This window comes from Cuculus canorus, chromosome 24 (assembly GCF_017976375.1).
Source record: "Cuculus canorus isolate bCucCan1 chromosome 24, bCucCan1.pri, whole genome shotgun sequence".
Lineage (NCBI taxonomy): Eukaryota > Metazoa > Chordata > Aves > Cuculiformes > Cuculidae > Cuculus > Cuculus canorus.
In genome coordinates this window covers 992,522-1,011,691 of record NC_071424.1, presented here as the reverse complement: position 1 = coordinate 1,011,691, position 19,170 = coordinate 992,522, and the positions used below count along the sequence as shown (strand labels likewise).

The window sequence follows — 19,170 nt, the reverse complement described above, 5'->3', positions numbered from 1 at the left end:
CCCATCCCGCGCTCCCTCCCTCCCTCCCTCCCTCCATCTCCGCCTTTTCCCTCCAAAACCACGCCGGGCCCCTCGTGGCGAATCTGCCGATCGACCTCCGCCGCACCGCTGGGGAAAAAAAAATCCCAAGGGGGTTCACTCCGTCTAACGGCGTTGGTAACGTGAGGATGGGGTGGAGAAAAGGAGCGGGGAAGCGGTAGGGGAGAGCGGAGAAGCCGTGGCGAATCTGCCGACGGCGCCGCGTCCCCGCGCCGCCCCTCGCAGCAGCTTGAGCGTGCGGGGCGTCCTCCCCCCGTCCGCGGGGAGTGGGCGTGGCCAGCGCCCCGTGATGGTTCGAATAGACCAGTGGAGAGCGGCCGGCCGAGCTCCAAGGCCAATCAGCGCATGCAGGAGGCGTAGCCAACAGGGTGGGCTGCGCCGCAGGGTCCTCCCGCCCCTCCTCCCTCTCCACCTCCTTCCCCCCCCTCCATTCCTCTCAGCGCTGCGAACGCGACCATTTTGCGGGGGGGAGCGGCGGAGCGGGACTGGGGGGCCTGGGCCGAGCAGCGAGGGCGGCGGAGGAGAAAGGGGATAAGGAGGAGGAGGTGAAGGAGGAGGAGGAGGGGGGAAGAGGCGGCTCCTGAGGCGCTGGGCCCAGCGCTCCCGCTCGCTCCGGGCGAGGCCGAGCCTGAGCCCGCACCGAAGCGATCGTTCCGCGCGCCGGGCCCGAACCGCTGGGGAAAATGTCCAGGCCTGTCAGGTGAGTCCTTGGCTCCACGACGAGGTCCTGCTCCCTTATCTCCTCCTCCCTCCTCTCCTCCTTCCCTCCCCGGTCCGGCCCCAGCAGGCCCCGCAGGCCTCCCCGCAGCCAGGCCTCGCCGCAGGCCCCGCGCGGATGCAGCCGCTTTTTCTCCTCCCTTTCCCTCCCTTCTTCATTTTATTTGTTCTTTCCACTTGTATCTATTTTTTTTATTCATTCCCCGGGCCTGGCGTTGCGGTGATGCGCATTGCCAGGCGAGCGGGGCGTTTCTCTGCGCCCTTCGCGGGGTTGCAAAGGATTGGAGAGAGGCTGGGGTTTGGTTTTATAATGGGGGAAAAAAAGAGAGGATTCCGCCCTCCGCCGTGACCCACTTGGGCGAGGGGCGGTGCGGGGCCGCTGCCGCAGGAGCGGGGAAGGAGGGGAGGGGAAGAAGCCCACGCTGGCTGGGGGAGGGGACCCCAGCCAGGGTCTGGAGGAGAGGGGCTGTGCATCCCGGTGAAACCACGTTGAGGGGAGGAGCCCGCAGGAGCCGCCCACTCTGGTGGGAGCAGCCTTGGACATACGCCCTTTTCCTCTCGCCCCGTGCCTAACTGCTCCCCGGGTCCGTTTCCTACCGGGGTTTCAACCTTTCTCCCATCCTCCCGCCCCCGAGGGGCTAATTTTAGGAGGAGGAAACCGCGTTCTGTTCGGCTAAACGGACTGTGCTCTCTCCAAGGGAGAGAGGGGGATATGTCTTTAGTTGAACGGCGCTGTAGCTGCAGGGGAATCTTGACTGCGTTGTCAGCTCGTGATAACTGTGAAAATCCAAGGCCTAGAGAACTTGCCGTGTATCTGCACGTTTGCTGAGGGGGAGGAGTGAATTCTTTTTTGTTTCTCTCTGGAAAGCACTTAAAAAGTTAACTTGTTTAAATTGCTTGTGTAGAAAAGGCTCATTAAGGTATTCTTTGAATGTTCAGAATTTTTTTCCTTCTCGGGTTACTTTAAAGAGCTGGTTGTACTCTTATTCTCAGTAAGCCCGATCTGGGGCATATAGCCTAGGTATTTTGCATGATTTGGAATAATAAATATGAAATTAATTGCAGCTAAAAAACTTAGATGTGTACACTTACAGGTGATAGGCTTGGTGTTTAATATGTCTGATATGTGAGAGTTTAAAGAATAATTGGAAACTGGGACTACTTTGCTAAGCAAGGAGGTTTGGTACGGTGATTAGACAAACAGTTGTGTTTTCATCCCTCTTTTTGTTTTGACCAGTTGTATACTCTTGCATGCAAAGGTGCGGGTAGCTACAGCTCAAAGTTTCAGGCACAAGGAATTCTCTCGGGCCCAAAAGGCGGATTAGGAGAACTAGGTATGCTCTGATGCATCCGTCTTTTTGCAAGGCAAGCTGGTGGCCTAGTGGTGTGATCCTGAATGGCAGTGCCCGTGCACTGAACACCGGGGCGATTGACTTTGCTGCTCAGGGTGGCACCTCTGCATACATCCTGCTGGCAGTTTACTTGCCAGCACTGGAATCTTGCTACAGGCAAGGAAAAGTGTTATATCTTTAGAAGTGAAGCTTCTAAGTTTTCTGGTTAAGTAACTTTGTAAGCAGCTGTCTCTAAAAAATAATGTAGAAATAAAAAATCTGTAGGATCCTGCAGTGTTGTGAAAGATCCAAGTTGTCTCACCCTGCATTGACAGGCACTGGTTTGCAGGAAAATGAAGTGCCAAAGTCCAGCAGGCTGTTAGCAGCAGAAAGCCTTTTGGCGCGTGTTGGGAACAGCTCTAGCAGACCGCTATCTAGCTGTATTTAATAGCCTTTTCAGGGAAAAAATGTAAATATCCACTGGCTGGTACCTTACACTGTGGGAGAACTGTCCTAGTAGATTTAAATCCAAAGCTTTTAAAATGGCATAAATTTTTCCTCTGGATATTTTAGTTTATTGTTGGTAATGTAGAGGTCTGGTGAAATGTTCCTCTTCGGAATAAGATTTAGTATTGGGAAGGTTTTTCCTCTGTGCAATGGTCTTTGAATTAATTTATTATGTCTGCTGGTTTCTAGTGAACGTATATGCATCTACAATGATAGACTTGTAATCCAGCATATATCCCTGGTTTCTGCTCTACTTGTCAGTAGGAGACTGCCTTCAGACTGGGTCTCGTTGTTGAAGTCAGCTTCTTAAGGTTGCTCAGAAGTAGCAATAAAGTCCCAGGATTTACAGGCCTCACGTGCTTTCGCTGTCTACAGGATTAAACTCCTCCTGGGGGGCAACAGTGGTACCTGCGTTATTGTTGGCGAATGGCAGGAAGTGAAAAGGAGAGGGACCTACGGTTACTGAACCTCTACATCCTGTGACTAACTCTTCTGAAGTGCTGCAAAGAGCATTGGGAGCTGGAGGTTACATTATTATGCCCCTCTCTATTCTTGAATACAAATGAAATAAAACACTTTGAGCCACTGCTTTTGTACACAGCAGCAATTGATGTGTATCGAGTAAGACTTTTGGCTGTAAATTGCATGTAGCTTGCTTCCGTGTTTCCTGGCTGCTCACTTGCTGCTTCCTCTCTCCTGTGGGCACTGCGGGGTGAAGCGTTGTGGGCAAGTGTGGGAATTGCAGGGGTTTCCTGTTTGTTCATTCTAAAATGAAAGCCAGTTATGAGTTGATCCTATATCAGTGCTTCAAGGCCTGTGCTTCTCTTTATTAGTACCTTGTGAATCCCAGTCTGGCATCGGCAGTACAGTGGAGGGGTGGTCCTTTGAGGTTTTAGATGCAGGGGAAAAAACATATTTATCAATTAAATATAACTTGTCTTGTTGCCAGTGTAATTGTACATTACCCACACAATGTAAATTATAAATATTGTGATTCTGGAAGACTTCCGTGGAGTAGCAGGAAAGCGACACTTCTTGGGGGTGATAATGTATGGTGTGTCCAGAGATAAAGTTAGAGACCCTTTCCAGATAAGTAAAAGGGTGGGATCCTTGCTCTGAAAAATTTCAGTCTAAGGAGAAAAAAAGAGCAAGGTAGAGGTACAATAAAAATCAAAATACCAGGAACAATACAGGTCACAGAATTGATTTTCCTCGTGTATGTTGGGGTTTGTTCCCCCTGCACCCACTTTGCATCAGAACGTTTCTGTGTTGTGGTTTAAAATCTTCCCAGTTGTAGTTAGGTTCAACTTGTGGGTGGCCACAAGGCTGCTTAAAGTGTTGCTGCACAAATAATTGTATTCTGAAGTCTTAAGTCACATGTATCCCTGAAAACACTCCAGATACTGTGCGTAGTGCTTGGTCTTACAGAGGTTTGGAGTTACACCAAGTCCAGGTCTAAGCACTGACCTCTGTAGTTGGGAACTGCTTAATGAGTCTTGTCTGAGTACAACTGTGCCAGTTCTAAGTAGACCAATGCCACGGTGACCTGTTCTGGGTACCTGACTGTCTCTGTGCTTTGATGTTTCCACTGCTAATGGCAGAGCTGGAAGGAACAGCTGTTCATGTAAGGCCTCAATCTAGCACTGTAGATTGGCTTTGCACAGCTTTACCTGTGAGAAATATTTCCTATCAAACTTTTTTCCTTTCCATGTATTGAAAAGACACCAAAGAGGCACTTTTAATGTCAATCTATTGGTGATGTGTTGTCCTCAAAGTGAGGCACCTTTACCAACCGGAATGAGAACTGGAAAGTGAAACGGGCCGCACTGTCTGTGGCAGACCTGCGCCCAGCCTTTCAGATGAGGAGAGGTCACCAACTTCTTTCACAGATGCTCAGTTGGAGGATATATTGGTTAAATGCTGTAGGTGAAAAACCAACCAACCAATCGTGTAGCCAGGCTGTGTAAGAGGATAGGTTGGTACTTATGCTGGTGATAATTTGACTCAAACATACCTTCTCAGTGCGGATGAGATCAGTTGCTGCCTTTTTGAAGGCTTCTTCTTGCATTGCTTTTCAGTAGTCTATGGGTCTTACTTAAACTTGGACTTTACCTGGGGCTTTTAGTGCCTGTGGAAATACCTGGGGGTCTAAGCGTTCCCTTTTAACAAGACAAAAGTGCTCTGATTGTTGGTTTGTGTTCTGGCTTAGAGACTGGGGGTTTGGGACCTTCACCACCTGAAGATGGGGTGTTGCTATACAATCCTCATTTACTTGTACAGGCATTTAGTGATCTTTTAAAACATTAATTTTGCTTTTCAGCATTTCGGAATTACAGTTTGGTAGGCATTGGGTATGGGTTGTAAAAATTACTGTGCATTTCTGAGTTCTCATTACACTACTTGAGTATTTGCTATGAAAGTGCTTCTGACACCATGTGTTGATGAGTTACTCTGCATTCCAGAAACACTGGACTGTCATCTGGTATGAAAAAACTTAGGCTATCGGGACCTTTCTTCCCCCAATTCCTTGTCACATGCACTCTAAATGTTAGCTGAGTTAGTAAGATGTCTGAAGATTTTAGTGCGTATTTTAAACCACATAGAACAATATCCATACTATGTGTCTTTTCATGCCCAGTCTAAACAAATCTAACAAACAGTTTATTTTTATGTCTGATTGATTGGCTTAACATCTTCTAGTTTTTGCTAGTGGCAAAGAGACTATCCATTGATAAAACCAGCTATGCTTTTTTTTGCTCTTGGCTCCAGTGAACTTATCTACTGTGTTTTTATCACCTTGGTGTAATAAAAGATGCAGTCTCTTTGCAGACTCGTAGTTATTAAGCATTGCGCATCAATGCTGTTGGCAGTTCTGGAGGACATGAATTGATTTAAATGGGGTGAGTGAGGAGAACGGCAAATACGAGAGCAGTTTGTTTCTGCTGTTGTGAACTGCTTTGATTCTGTTGGGAACACTTACAAGTTTCTGTCTTCAGTAATGGCTGTGCAGATATTCCTTCTTTCCTCTACCCTTCCATCTTGTTTTCTTCTGCCATAGAGATTTTTTTTTTTAATGCAAATATCACTACTCCTGTTCACCAGGTAACCAGAGCCCAGCAGGATTTACTCTGTAGCTGAAAACATAGGGTACAGTGCAGCAAGGACGTACTATGTTTTCTGTTAAGGTTTATCTGCCTGTGTTACAGTGTCAGTACCTGATATAATTCGGGTCTCTGACTGAAATGAACATGATGAATCTGTGTGTGACCAACTTAAAACAAGTTCGCAATGCTGCAATTTCCATCTTGCTTATTAGATTAGTGATATCAGAAACTATTGTTTTACAAACCTGCTAGAACAGTTTATGTGGCAATTATGCTTTTATCCCCCCCGTTTACATTTTTACAGGGAAAAAACTGATAATTAGACCAACTCAAACATCTCCTTTATTAACTTTATTATTCTTCACATGCTTACAAGAATAAAATCACTGTTTGTAGATGTGGGATGGGTCAGGAGGCAATCTTAGGGAAGACTTACCTGTTTGAACAGGAAATTGAGTGCCTGGTCAATACTCCATAACAAGCCTTGCCGATAGTTGTATTCCTACATTGGTGTTTTACCATAGTGGGACTGCGAGTGAGCGGGCGGTGCTCTGTAGCACGTTGCTGTACTTTGTTCCACTCATGCGTTCTCTGAAGCTTGGATGTAATTCAGCCTGTAGAAATCTAACAGCTAGTCTTGCCTGCCTTTTGTTTACTTGTTTGTTTATTTTGTTGAGGAGTTGGAGTGGTTTTCTGGATTTTTTTAAGAGAGTCCCTGTGTAGGGTTGAGATAGAAGATCTATGCTCCTTCACCTTTTTGACAGCTGTGAGCTGTGAATAGAGGGGCTTGTGCAGTAGGGTGACTTCCAATTGATCTCCAATGGATTAACAGCCAGAATGCAACAGTGACTACTGCGATATCTCTCAACTATATAGTCTTGTCAGCAATGCACAATGTTAATCACAAAGTGCATTTCATTTATGGGGATCAAATGTGAAATTCAAGTTGCACGCTGCAGTGCAAGAAGGGGAAGGGCATTGTGGCTTATGTGCTGGATGGCCTTTCTTTGCAGCGCTTCTGAAGTCTGTGATGCTGGGGAGGTCACTTACCTGTTACTTGCCTGCCTTTTCTAGCTGTGAAAGTGAGTTCAGGTGATGATTACTACAAAATCAATTTCATTGTTGGCTTTGGGTCAAAGACATTGTAAAAACTGTGCATACAGGGGTGTGTGAATGCCTGGTGCCTTTTTTTACCTGTACCTGCCCCTCCTGTTGTGTGTCACCCCCAAGAGGTGGGTGTTTGGAGTCCAGGTGAAAGCTTAACATCCTTCAGAAACAGGGATTGCATGGGGAAATGTGAATTTTGAGGAGAAGGTGTGAGAGCAAGCATGGTTGTACTGAGCTGTGTGAAACAGAAATTCAAAACACAGCAGTTAGGAAATATTTCTCTACTTTATGATGGTATTTGTGTGCTTGCTTTATACCTGGAATCCCGGTCTTAAATATCACAGTGTTGAGATGGGGTGTTAGGGGGAGCTCTGGCACAAAGTTCAGGTTGATGCATTCTTTAAATGCGTCTCTAATCTTGGGCTACAGACCCTGCTGTAAAACAGTGCTTTCACAAGTACAGAGATCCAGAATGATAGATTAGTAGTTTTAATAATGAAGGAACCGCGTAGCATAGGGGAAGATGGCTCTTCGTCACTGCAGTCCTGAGCAGTAAGAGAGGGCTGCTTGCCGAGAAGGACTTTCAGATTCTGAGACTGTGATCCCGTCTGTTGTAATAGCTCCTTGGGAAAATGCTGGAATATATGGAGTGTTTGCTTCTGACTTTGAAAGTGTAGGTGGCTGAGAAGAGCTTTCTTGGGATGGTTTTGAGCTACAAACACTACACTGGAATTAAGGATATGGCAATTTCATTTTACTTGGAAAAAAAGCTTTGGTATCTCTGGGATTATGGATTGCTAATTTTTCATTCCCCCTCCCTTTTTAACAGGAACAGGAAGGTGGTCGATTACTCCCAGTTTCAGGAATCAGATGATGCTGGTAAATTATTGTTTTCTTAACAATATAATGTTCTTGGGCTAGAAAAGTTAATTTATTGCTTTGCATATTAATTGTTTTGCTTCTAGTCACATCTTTTTAACTTAAATTCTGAGGAGTTTCTGCTCTTCACAGTTTCTGAACTATTATTAAGTATTTGAAAATATAATGATCCTCATATGTTTTGTATTAAACAAACAATGGTGATAGAAATCTTATTATTTAATGCTTGTATTGTTGCAGTGCCTTGAGGCTGTTGGCAGCAATCTCTTCTTCTTTGGTCTATGTTATGTTTTATGGCAGAATCTCCCTGATGCCACTTTTTCTACAGTAAAATATGTTTTCGATTTATTTTAGTGGATTAAAATCAAGTTAATACCGTAATGTTAGGCATTTTTGTGAATTTAAAAAAATCCCCAAAACTTTATGTTCTGTGTGAATTAACAAAATATTTCTGAAGCCATGTGGAAGATGTTTTGTGTTCTTAGACATGCTGCTACTGTTTGGTAAGTGAGGTTACACTGATAACTAATGGAAACAAATGTGTCGTTATTAACTGCAGTCATGTTAGTCATACTGTATGAGCCATTGTATAATAGTTGCAGAAAGTTGCTCTCTAAACTACTATACAATGGCGTACTTTTTCCTGTGATAGCACAGTAAATAAAGTGTTTGCTGTTAAAAGCATGTAGAGTATATATGAATGTTAACTTTTAATAGGCTTACATAATAACTCTGTTTCTGACAAGCTATAAAATGAGAAACTGTGTCCCCGTGTAGGTGTTCTGTAATCTTTCTGAATATTCCTGTGTCCAACTTGATTGTGTGTGGCATTTTTATTGTGCTGTTGGTAGGAGAAAAGGTAAATCCCTGGTTCAAGACAGGACTTTGCTTCTATAGACTTTTGTTTGAGGCTTTGTAGTTTGTTTTGGGTTTGTTTTTCTCTTGTTTTTTTAAGATTTTCTTTTTGATGTGCATAAAATAGTAATTTAAATTTATAGCTGAGGAAGTCAGTGTGCTGGGAACTAGGAGTTTGTTTCAAAACCATTTTGTACTGTCCTATCCAGATGAAGATTATGGAAGAGATTCAGGTCCCCCATCCAAGAAAATCCGTTCGTCTCCTCGGGAGGCTAAAAATAAGAGGCGACCTGGGAAGAATTCTCAGGAGGACAGGTAAAAGAAGCACTCACTTCATCCGTTATGAACATTTCTGCAAACCTTGTCCTGTATGTGGGGAGCAGTGTCTTCTAAGAGGAGTGATTGTAAGTGGGATTCAAGGTCTGCGATGTAAGAAACGGAGCTCTCAATCACAAAGCTTGTGTAAGTAACCAGCTTGGACATTGAGGTGGTTCGTTCTTATCCAAGTAGACAAAGAGATGACATATAAAGTACTTGTCACTAGGATTTCATCATTAAATTAGCTTTCCAGAGCTAGACAGTTGGAATGGGAAGGAATCTGATCAGAGTTACAAAAATTGGCAGCTATTAGAGTTATCCAGGTAAGATATGGCAAGATGCATTTCACTTTCCATGTTTTTCCGGTGGGCTCAGAGCGTTCCTGTGGATCAGAATTAAATAGGACAGTACAGTGGGAGTTAGGAATAGGGGCCATTTGTTACCTTTGTGATCCTTTGTTTCCCATTTTGTGCTTTGTCTAATTCAGAAACAAAGTGACCAGTTTTGATAACTGAGTTGCTCCAGCAGTGTGAAGGGATTTGGCACTACATGATGCCCTGCCGAACAGGGAAAGTCTCTTCTGTGGGGTGAAAGTGTTTTCCTTTTTACTATAACTGTTGTCGGCAAATGATTGTCGTAAGACCTATTAAGTCAATTGGCTGCTTTCATGATGGATATCAGCTTCAGGGGTTGAGGTTCTGCCAGCTGGTCCTCATTCCATAATCCCAAGGTGCCTCTGTTCTGCTGCACTGTTTGCTGCAATACAGGTTCCTTAGCAGCAGGTGTTACTTAAGAGACTTCCTGCTCTTGTTCCGTAAGGTGGAAGCTGAATGTAGGCATGGGAATATTTACATGGTTCACCTGCTATTACACACGCCTGAAATCAAAGGTTTAATGAGTATGATGTGTAAAGAAATTGGGCTACTCAGGTCCCAAAGCAGCTAAATAGTTGACCTTAACTTCCTATTAGCTCTGGGGATGTTTAAGTGTGTATCGCAAACACTGCAGAGGGCTTGCATATAAAACACACTCATGTATTTAAGGGATTGAAATCCACAGTTGTCTGTCTAAGACTGAAAACAAAGGGACCTGAGGGGCTGAAATGTGACAAGTTATCTTAACTGTTAGAGTTTTTGAGAAATGTGTGTCAGCTCCAGTTGCCACATTTGAAATGGCAAGAGTTGATCTATTGTATTTCCTGACCTTGGCAAGCTCTGCAGTGCAGCTATTCCTGAAGGATATGCTATACCTCAGTGGCTCTCTACAGAGCGTGCGCTGTTCCTGTTTAAAACACTTGTTTACTCTCTAGTTGGAATGTGTGTTCTGACATGCCAGCCAGAAAATCCTCTCTGGACAGTGGTAATGGCTAATGGTGGGGTCTGGGTAAGAACAGAATGTTAGTACCTGCTTGATAGTGTTACCCTGTGATGGGATTGAAATCACTGGAAGGGTGCAGTATAACTCCATCAGAGATCAGATCATTTGAGGGATTGCAGGCCAGATGTGTGCTAGTTAAGTACTGTACAGCAGTGTACACCAAGTGAAGGAGCCCAAAGGAAACAATGACATAAAGACAAGTGATGTCTATAAATCTATTCAGAATAAAAATTTATTCCATTTGTAGACTTAGCCATGCATCAGCATATAACGCTATGAAACTCTAACTGTAAAATGGAAGACATTTGGATTATTGATAGGTTACAGAGTGAAGAGCGTGATTTCTCTCAGCCTTTTTATTTCCTGGTTGATTCACTCGACTCTGTAAGTTTGTATGTGATTGAGAGTTTGAGTATTATCTTTCCGACTATGATAACTACATATACACCTAAGGAATCCTGAAGTATAACATGATAATGTCCAGGAAAAGTACATATTCCCAGCATAGAGATCAGTTTGCTTTCTGAAAATTGGTATTTTCCTTACAGTAGTAACTGAAACCAGAGCTAAACTAGCAGTCCAACCCTGTCTTTCTCATTTTCAGTGAGGATTCAGAAGAAAAAGATGTGAAGACTAAGAAAGATGATTCACACTCGGCAGGTAACTAACTAGGTGGCACTTTCTAATACGTTTATCTTAAGCTGGAATCTGCCTTTACTGTTACTTCCAGCCCTGTTTTTGGATAACACTTTTTTTGTGTGTAATGTGATGCTTCTATGAAGTTTATCTTCATACATAGTTAGATGTGTATTAAGCTCTTCCCTGTAGTTCTTGTCCATGTTTCAGAATGATATAAGAAACTTTGTATTTGTACCTTTCCCTTTCAGATGAAGATTTTGGCAGTGAAGACGATGACTTAGGAGCAGATGATGGCAAAGCTGACAGTGACTATGAGAGCTCTCAAAAAAGCAAAAAAGGAAAAAAGGCTAAACCAGATAAGAATAAGAGAGCAGCCTCCAAATCCAGGAAAAGGCCTGCAGGTAAAACAAAGGGTGGCTCCTCTTTGCAGTGGAAGATACTGCACAGGGTTATCACTGGGAGGCTACAGAAACCTGCTTATTAGGTTGAACATGACCATGTTCTCACAGCTCGGTCACTCAGCGAGTGTCCTGATTAACTTTCTCATTAATATCCTGACCTTTGTCTTGCCCACATACTCCCTCAAGACACTTAGGTGGGCTGTGTTCTATCTTCATTGTAACGTGGTGACTTTTGCCACAGAGGACAGCGAGGACGAGAAAGAAGACCACAAAAGTGTGCGTCAGCAACGGCAGGCAGCATCCAAAGCAGCTTCTAAACAACGAGAGATGCTTATGGATGATGTGGGTAGTGAAGAGGAAGAACAAGATGATGATGAGGCACAGTTCCAGGAGAGTGAGTAAATGGGATTGGAAAAAGTTAAAATCAATGTCATGTGGGTATGGCACCAGAGATGAGTTTATGGGTCTGGCCAGATGGCAAAAGGAGAACAGCTTGCTTTTTGACTGTGATGGTGAAGACATCAATTGCCCTTTTCAGTAACTATCTTGATATTGTATATCTGTCCAACAGACCCAGCTTAGATTTTTCATATCTAGAGTTTCTGTTTGCAGTAAAGTTGTGTGTCTTTATAGCAGCCCTGAAGGATTATTGTTAAGTTTTATTGCTTTTTGCTGCTCCTTGCTATCCCATTGGTTTTGAGGCATTGATGCTGCTTTCAGGTGATGTAAAAGTGCTTTATCCTTGATTGATTGAATTAAGGTGGTTTGTTTCATAGGCAGAGGTGGGTGCAGGTGGTGACAAACCACAATAAGTTCCTGAGATGCTGAGTGCAAACGCAATTTCGGAATGGAGTAAGAGTGCCATAGAAAAGATCACTTCTCTCTATCAAGAGACTCTTTGTTTTGAGTTGGGTCACTTCTCAAGGAGGTGGACGTATTTTGAGGACCTCAAAACGCTTGCCCGTTGCACCAGACTGGTGCTTTATCCCTGTAAAATCTTCTGTTATGTCCAGTTTCTTCAGTGCAGCAGATAGCAGATAGATAAGGTCACCGAACCCTGGTTTCTTGTCTCCGCAGTTGAACTGGCAGATCTCTCCACTGTATCTTCTGCTCCCTTTTTTTTTAATTTTTCCCAAAAACTTAAATTTCTTTGTGCTTTCAGCAGATTCAGGAAGTGATGAAGACTTCCTCATGGAAGATGATGATGATAGTGACTATGGCAGTTCAAAAAAGAAAAATAAAAAGGTCTCCAAGAAATCCAAGCCAGAGAGGAAAGAAAAGAAAATGCCGAAGCCCAGGCTAAAGGCTACAGGTGAGTCCATACAAAGGAAGTTGCGCGTTTTGCTTTGGAGGCTTGCATTTTCTTCTTCTCTTAGAGAGGAGTCTGGAAATCTTGGGGGCGGTAGGCATTCAAATAGAATGTTGAAGGGCCAACTTATGTAACTTGCCATGATTTAAAGCGGCATTATGAAATAACAAGGAGCTTTAATTCTTAATGAAGAGATTGAGTTGGTATTTGTGTCTTATTGGCAAAAGCTGCGTTGATGGCAAAACCTTCCCTACTGAGATGCTGCGGTCTGACTTTGTGTTGCGTAGCCACAGGCTGGATTTGGGACTTGTGGACTTTGTGATGTTTTCAGGGTGGAGGAAGATGGAGAAATGTGAACCAAAGGAAAATTTGATGCTTTTCTGGAGAACGTTTAAAATCATAATAGCAGCGCATGTACTGGTTTGACGAGTCTGGTTATCTTAGTTTATCATATCTAGTAATATCTAGTCATATCTAGTAATTAGTCAGGACTTGCAATGAAATGGTTTTAAAATCCCATTAGGTAGCTTTTCAGTTCAGCTTTACTACTATGGAGTGCAAAACCCACCACGTGTGGTATGGTCGAAGGAAAACCAAACCTGCTGTTGAAGCATCTTGTAAATCCTGTTTGTTTAAAGCCTTTTTTTGTCTTTGCTGATTGTAACTTTTGTAAGCTGTTTCTTTTTCCAGTGACCCCCAGCCCAGTGAAAGGCAAAGGGAAGGCAGGCCGCCCCACAGCTTCCAAGGTGACAAAAGAAAAGACCCCATCCCCCAAAGAAGAGGATGAAGAGCCTGAAAGTCCCCCAGAAAAGAAAAAATCAGCCAGCCCTCCACCAGAGAAATCAGGGGATGAAGGATCTGAAGACGAAGCACCCTCTGGTGAAGATTAAATGGCAGTTGAGAAAATCTTTGTTTAGAAAAAAAAAAAAAGAAAAAAAAGAAAAAGGAAAAGAAAATATACTAAGGGTAGAACACGGTTTTGGCTGTGGCTTGACTCATGGGCTTTGAATGCTGTCTTTACTTTCAGCTGTTTAATACAGTGTATCCTTTTTTTAATAAGAGGAAACCCTTATACAGTAATATTTTGAAGTCAATGTTCTCTGTTGGCCATTCCGTTCTCCCTCCCCCACCAAATCTGAAAGCCATTTGAGACAAATTAATAGACCGTTTAAATATATATTTTTTTCAAGGGATACTGCAGTTGTGGAGCAATAAGGTTTGAGACTGATATGTGGAAACAGTACTTAAAAATCGTTAAGTAGAGTAGATTTCCCAGTGCTGGTAAGAGTTCTTTCAAACTGTTATTCTGTATTTGAATATGTTGAAAAACTGAACCATGCTTTAACAGACTTTTGCTGATCAAGTTCACTCAGAAAAAATGTAGTTGATTATGAATTCCAATTGAGGAAGAGGAGACACGGGGAGGAAACCTGTGTTTCTTGGATTCAGGCACGTTTTTCATGGAAAGCAATCAAGAGACTTGTAGATGGTCTGCTGTCTTTTATTTGGAAGAGACCCTCCAGATAGGTTGCGAGGTATTTTGTTTTTGTGGGATGGAATACTCTTCTGCTTGAGGCAGATTGTGGTTCATTCTATACAAATTCAGACACACAACCTACAGACTTCTCACCTCCATCAACTGTATTTTATTTCTTCCAAGGTGGCTATAGATGGGCAGAATAGGGAAGAGAAATTGAAAACAATTTTTTTAAACTCTGGTTTCCATTAAGTATCGTGGAAAACATCTTTCCAAGGGAAAAAAAAAATGATGGGTAGCGTAGAGCTCAGTTCTTTAGCTTTTGGGGCAAGGGATGTCCTTTTCTAAATGTGAAGCAGAGGATTCCTGTAATGCTCCAGTCAGTCTGATTCTGTGAGTCACGCTAAGTGTTTCTCTTCTCTCCCCCAATCTGTCCTTGGAAAGGCTGTGTGATGAAACGTCTCGGCCTCTCCAGCTGCATTGTGGGACAGCAGAGTTCCATCAGTGGCAAACATTGCCCTGATACCACTTCCATTTCTTCATTCGACAGGGTGGGAGGCTTTGCTCCCGTGTCGACATATCGGCTTCTAACTTGGGCATCATTCTGCTCCTTAAGCCTGAGAAGTGCTGGGTAGGGAACAGTAGTAACGCATGGAGCCGAGAGGAGATGGAGTTGGGAAACAGCGTGGCAGGGCTGTCGTTTTATAATGGAAGAAGGATGTACCTCCAAATGCAAGACAGTTGAGATGTGTGTGGCGGCGTTTTAATGTGTTTTTATCAAAGCAGCCATATCCTTTTTCAAACTTAATTAAAATACCCAAGCCTTGGTTTTCAGACGTGAATACAGAGGTTGCTGCCATGTTTTTTGGTGGAAATATTGAAAACTGGACCTGATATTTTTCTTGCTTTTTTTTTTCTTAAACCCTTTGTGCTTGCTGTATGTCGCTCACAGTTATAGCTGACACGCTTTTGCATCTTTTTTTTTTTTTGTCACAGAACTACACATTTTGTAACCAGCCTCTCGAAGGTAACATAAGGCAGCTAATTAGTTGGGTTTCTGGTGCATGTGCCACCAGATTTTTAATCCCGTTTGGATTTTAGAGAGCATTTAGACGTGATACACTAATGTGACCAGGAAGGGCACTTGGCTGAATGGCACAGGGAATCTGAAGATGCTGAGCACAGAGTGGAGCCTAAAATATGGAACACAATATTAATAGAACAGCCAAGTGATTGTCTTGTGTGATTCACAGCCATGGATTTTATTGAGGCTGGTAAATTACTTTACCTGGGCTTATAAAAATTTAAGTTCTCTAACATTCTTTACTATAATGAAACTACTGTTGCCGTTACAATAAAGATGATCGGTGTTTCCATTGTAAATCTTTATTTTCCAAGCGGTTTAATTTTGCAGAACAGCTTAAGGCTGGAGTGAAGTATCAGTCTTGCAAATAATGTGATCAACTCTGCTTTCCCACACCTCTTCCCACCTTCCCAATCCCTGGGAGGACAGAGTCTCTTGCGTACCCCCACTCCGAGTCCAGTTCTTCTTGGGTAATACGTGAAAATAAGTTGCCAAGATTAAAAAACATTTGGATTCAAGGTGGGAGTAGTGTACACTTCAGGGAATGTGTGGTTCACACAGTTGTTCCCCTTCAGTCCAGACTTGTTTCAAGCTATCCTTGTCTTTTGGGTTTTGGTATTAAAGTGAACAAGGCTTAGTTAATGTAGAATTCCTCCAGCTGATCTGCTCCTACGGCTGCTGCTTCACCCACCAGACTGGATGTTTTCTGCAGAGTTTATTTTGTAAGTTCCACTTAATTTTTTTTTTTTTCTAACACAACTAAGCCTGTGAAAAATGTTTCCATGGTTCAGGTGTTGGACTGGCTTATTTTATGCCTGACAATTTTGGCCCTTTAATCTCACCAAATTGTTCTGCTTTCTCGTGTGTTCATCTCTAATGGCTGTTAGAGGCTGCGTGATGCTTATTTTTTGAGTTTGTCACAACCCAAACACTATGTAAATCCTTTACTACTGTGGGGATTTTGTACCTTTTTCTATATCTCACTGTTACACTGACCTGTGCAAACACTAAGCCCTGCCAGTCTCTTGGTTACTTTGCTAGAAACACAGCAATTCACGTTTTTACAGATAGGAGAAAATTGTGAAGCTTAATAAATATTTTTAGTACACAACATTTTTCAATAGTGACAGATTTAACGTTGTAAAATGTCCTTTTTAATTTGTATTAAGCATTCTGGTTTCTTGAAGATGAGCTGTACAAACGCTTTTCTTTAGGAACGTGAATAATTCTTCACGGAGCAGAAAGTTTTCCTTGACAGAAGGCGGCTTTGAAAAGATTGTCTTCTGTTACGCAGCTGTAGCTTTGGAACCTTTGCAGAGAGGTAAATGGATTTATTCCAAAATTGAGTTAATTTAGTGCCCTGGTCTTACTCTTCTAATAGTAGTTCATAACCTAACTTCCATTCTATATCCTGTTTCTGAATCCACCCCACTGTGTTGAGTTTCACAGTTATATACCAATAGCACTGCCTTTAACTGGGCTGGATAAGTCAAAATTCACAATCCCAGTCAGAATTTCATACTAAAGAGTATTTGCTGCAGTTTCTGTTTGATCAGCAAGACAATGCCAAACGTGTCAAGCTAAATGGATTTTGGAGTGGATCGTGGGTGAGAGCGAGGTTTAGAAATGGGCAGCCAAGAAGCTTTTAATTTTGTCATTTTAACTTCATCAAAGCCGAAGAGTGTGGGGAGAGAAGTGACACACTGTGGGTGACTCCTGCGAGGAGCCTCACTGACACCAGGTAATGGTTCGGAGCGTGCTCGGCTCCATTCTGCATCCGCAGGGGATGGACTGCCCAGGCAGGGGCAGAAGATATGCTAGAATTCCTTTATTTTCTCTTTTTTCTTTTTTTTTCCCTCCTCTTTCCCTCCACTGGTGATGGTCACAAGGTACAATAGACACTGAGGCACCCAGGCTGAGGAGGGAGGGAAGTAAACTGTAACATGCTGGAAGCTTTTGAGCTGTAGAAACTGGTGCTTTGCTTTATGTAATTTGTTTGTGAAGTGTTTATTTTTATAACAGATCATATTGTTGAGCACATGGTTCTTAAAAAAACAACAAACTGATCCATGAGTTTAATATTTGAGAAATGGATGTTCATCTGTTGGGGGAGGCAGGGTATGAAAACTTAAACAGATGGATATTTTAAAGGGACACTGTCGCAAAGTAGTTGCTGTCGTATAGGGTGTGTTAGTTTGGGGGACTATGTGTGGAAATTATATATTCTATATGTATATGATCAAATAGAAATTAATCCCTGATGTTTGACTATTTTCCTGCAGTTTGGGGAGGTTTAAATACAAGTTATGCTAACGAAACTAGGAAACAAACCTGTTAACGTTTGTACTGTCCAAGATGACTTTTTTAAAGCACTATGAGGAGCATCTGAGCTCTGAAAGATGGCGGTGTCCATTCGAGACCTCCCCAAATCAAGCATATCCTCGTTTTAGACTTCCCACTTCAGTAGGTGACTGGCATTTGAATGTCTTTTCATTGACCTCTTTCTATTAAAAACCAACTGCAAATATTTCGAAGTCTAGTTGAGTCCTCGCCATGTGCTGACTCTGTGTATCAACCACTATCGGAGGTGACTCTCCAGACTGCCTGCCCCCTTCAGCCGCGGTGAATCGAGTGGGTCCATCGGTCCGAGCATGCTCAGTGTGACTGCAAAACACCATTGTGCATATGCTTTGTATATTGGGGCGAGGGTTTTTTATATATATATTTTGGGAGGGGTAGTGGGTGGGATGGAGAAATACTCAATCAGCTTAAGTCAGAATAATGTGTGTAAAAGCCCCTGAAGTATTTTGTGTGTGAGTGCGCGGGTGTGAGTGCGCGCATGGGAGTGTCTGACATCTTAATTCCCTTTGTGTTCGGAAGATTTGTGAGTTTGACTTTTTTTTTTTCCTGCAGAAGCAATTGTTAAAAAAAAATTGTAAATAAGAGCTACATAATTTTTTGTTTAATCATGAACATTGTGTCACAGCAACCCCTGAATATTCACTTTGACAGTAGAGGAGGAGACTCCAGGTAGGGCCTTGGCTGTCATCAAGGCATTATCATCTGGTATGCAATGAATATTTGTCTTGAGTATTTGCAGACCCCTCTTGAGCTGTTCTAAAAAATCAGTCTCTTTGCAATTTCCCTCCCCATCCCTTTTAATTTTTCTTTAATCTCAAGAGCAGACAGAACCAGGGGCAGCTGCCAGTGGTGTCCGGTGCTGCCGGCCCATGGCGGGCACGTGTGTGGGCGTGGCTGTTGCCACCAGGCACGATAACATTGGTGACTCTTGCAATACCTTGACAATACTGAGATCTACTGCATGGTACTAGGAGTGAAGTCTGAATGTAACATTAATGCTTTATTTAAAATAAAAAACAACATTTTTTTTTTAAAGGGGTTGAAGTGAACATGACTGTTGACCATGTTCGTGAATTTATAGATGCAACATTCATTGGTAGAATTGTGTGATGGTCTTTTGTGCTACTTAATTTTACATATTCCAGTCTCTGTATGTACCTGCAAAGAAAGAAAGACAAAAAAATAACAACCCCCTGCTTTGCTTTTATTGAAAGGGTTCCCAGGACTGCATACCTGCTCCTGAGCTCTGTTTTAAGTACGTGTATCCTTCGCTTGTATTTTGTATTAAAAGAAAACACAAGGAAAAAGAACCCTTTATTGTTCAGCATGTTGGAATTGTGTCCCCTCTTTTATTTTTCTCCTTTTTGGAATATATTAAGCAACTCATTCTTCTGTATCTTTTATTTTCTTTTGTAAACTTTTTGGTTTTGTTTAAAAATGGCTTTATAAAAGGGCTTTTATAACCCATAAACATGACTTGTGTAATATTTCTGATATTCAGAGGTGGTGTTCTGCAGTTGTTTTCTGTTTTGTGGATGTTAGCGAGATGTAAAAATGTGTTCATCTTTCACAATGCCTGATGGGTTGGGGATTGTATCCTTTGTGGAGCTCATGTTCTCTCCAAGGAGGATAGGTCAGAACAGCTTGGCAAGTACAACCTTCCTG

The 19,170-nt window shown here is 42.7% G+C and overlaps 1 protein-coding gene across 2 annotated transcripts; it reads left to right on the top strand.

Annotated features, from left to right (window-relative positions):
- The first annotated feature begins 472 nt into the window (after positions 1 to 472).
- NUCKS1 (nuclear casein kinase and cyclin dependent kinase substrate 1) lies at positions 473 to 18,959 on the top strand. Of its 2 annotated transcripts, none has more exons than XM_054087571.1 (8): positions 473 to 739; positions 7,635 to 7,684; positions 8,749 to 8,854; positions 10,839 to 10,894; positions 11,122 to 11,274; positions 11,516 to 11,668; positions 12,437 to 12,586; positions 13,274 to 18,959. In XM_054087571.1, exons 1-8 carry the CDS (start codon positions 723 to 725, stop codon positions 13,471 to 13,473), a joined length of 885 nt encoding a protein of 294 aa, XP_053943546.1. In that variant the 5' UTR covers positions 473 to 722; the 3' UTR covers positions 13,474 to 18,959. The 2 variants fall into 2 exon arrangements, with proteins under 2 accessions (XP_053943546.1, XP_009562163.2); XM_009563868.2 differs by having other exon boundaries at positions 475 to 739; positions 12,440 to 12,586.
- The last annotated feature ends 211 nt before the right edge of the window (positions 18,960 to 19,170 follow it).

Excerpts from the sequence above, each read along its gene's own strand:
- NUCKS1 (XM_054087571.1), top strand. Across the intron at positions 10,895-11,121 it reads AGATGATTCACACTCGGCAG|ATGAAGATTTTGGCAGTGAA; the intron begins GTAACTAACTAG and ends TTTCCCTTTCAG. Across the intron at positions 12,587-13,273 it reads GCCCAGGCTAAAGGCTACAG|TGACCCCCAGCCCAGTGAAA; the intron begins GTGAGTCCATAC and ends TTCTTTTTCCAG.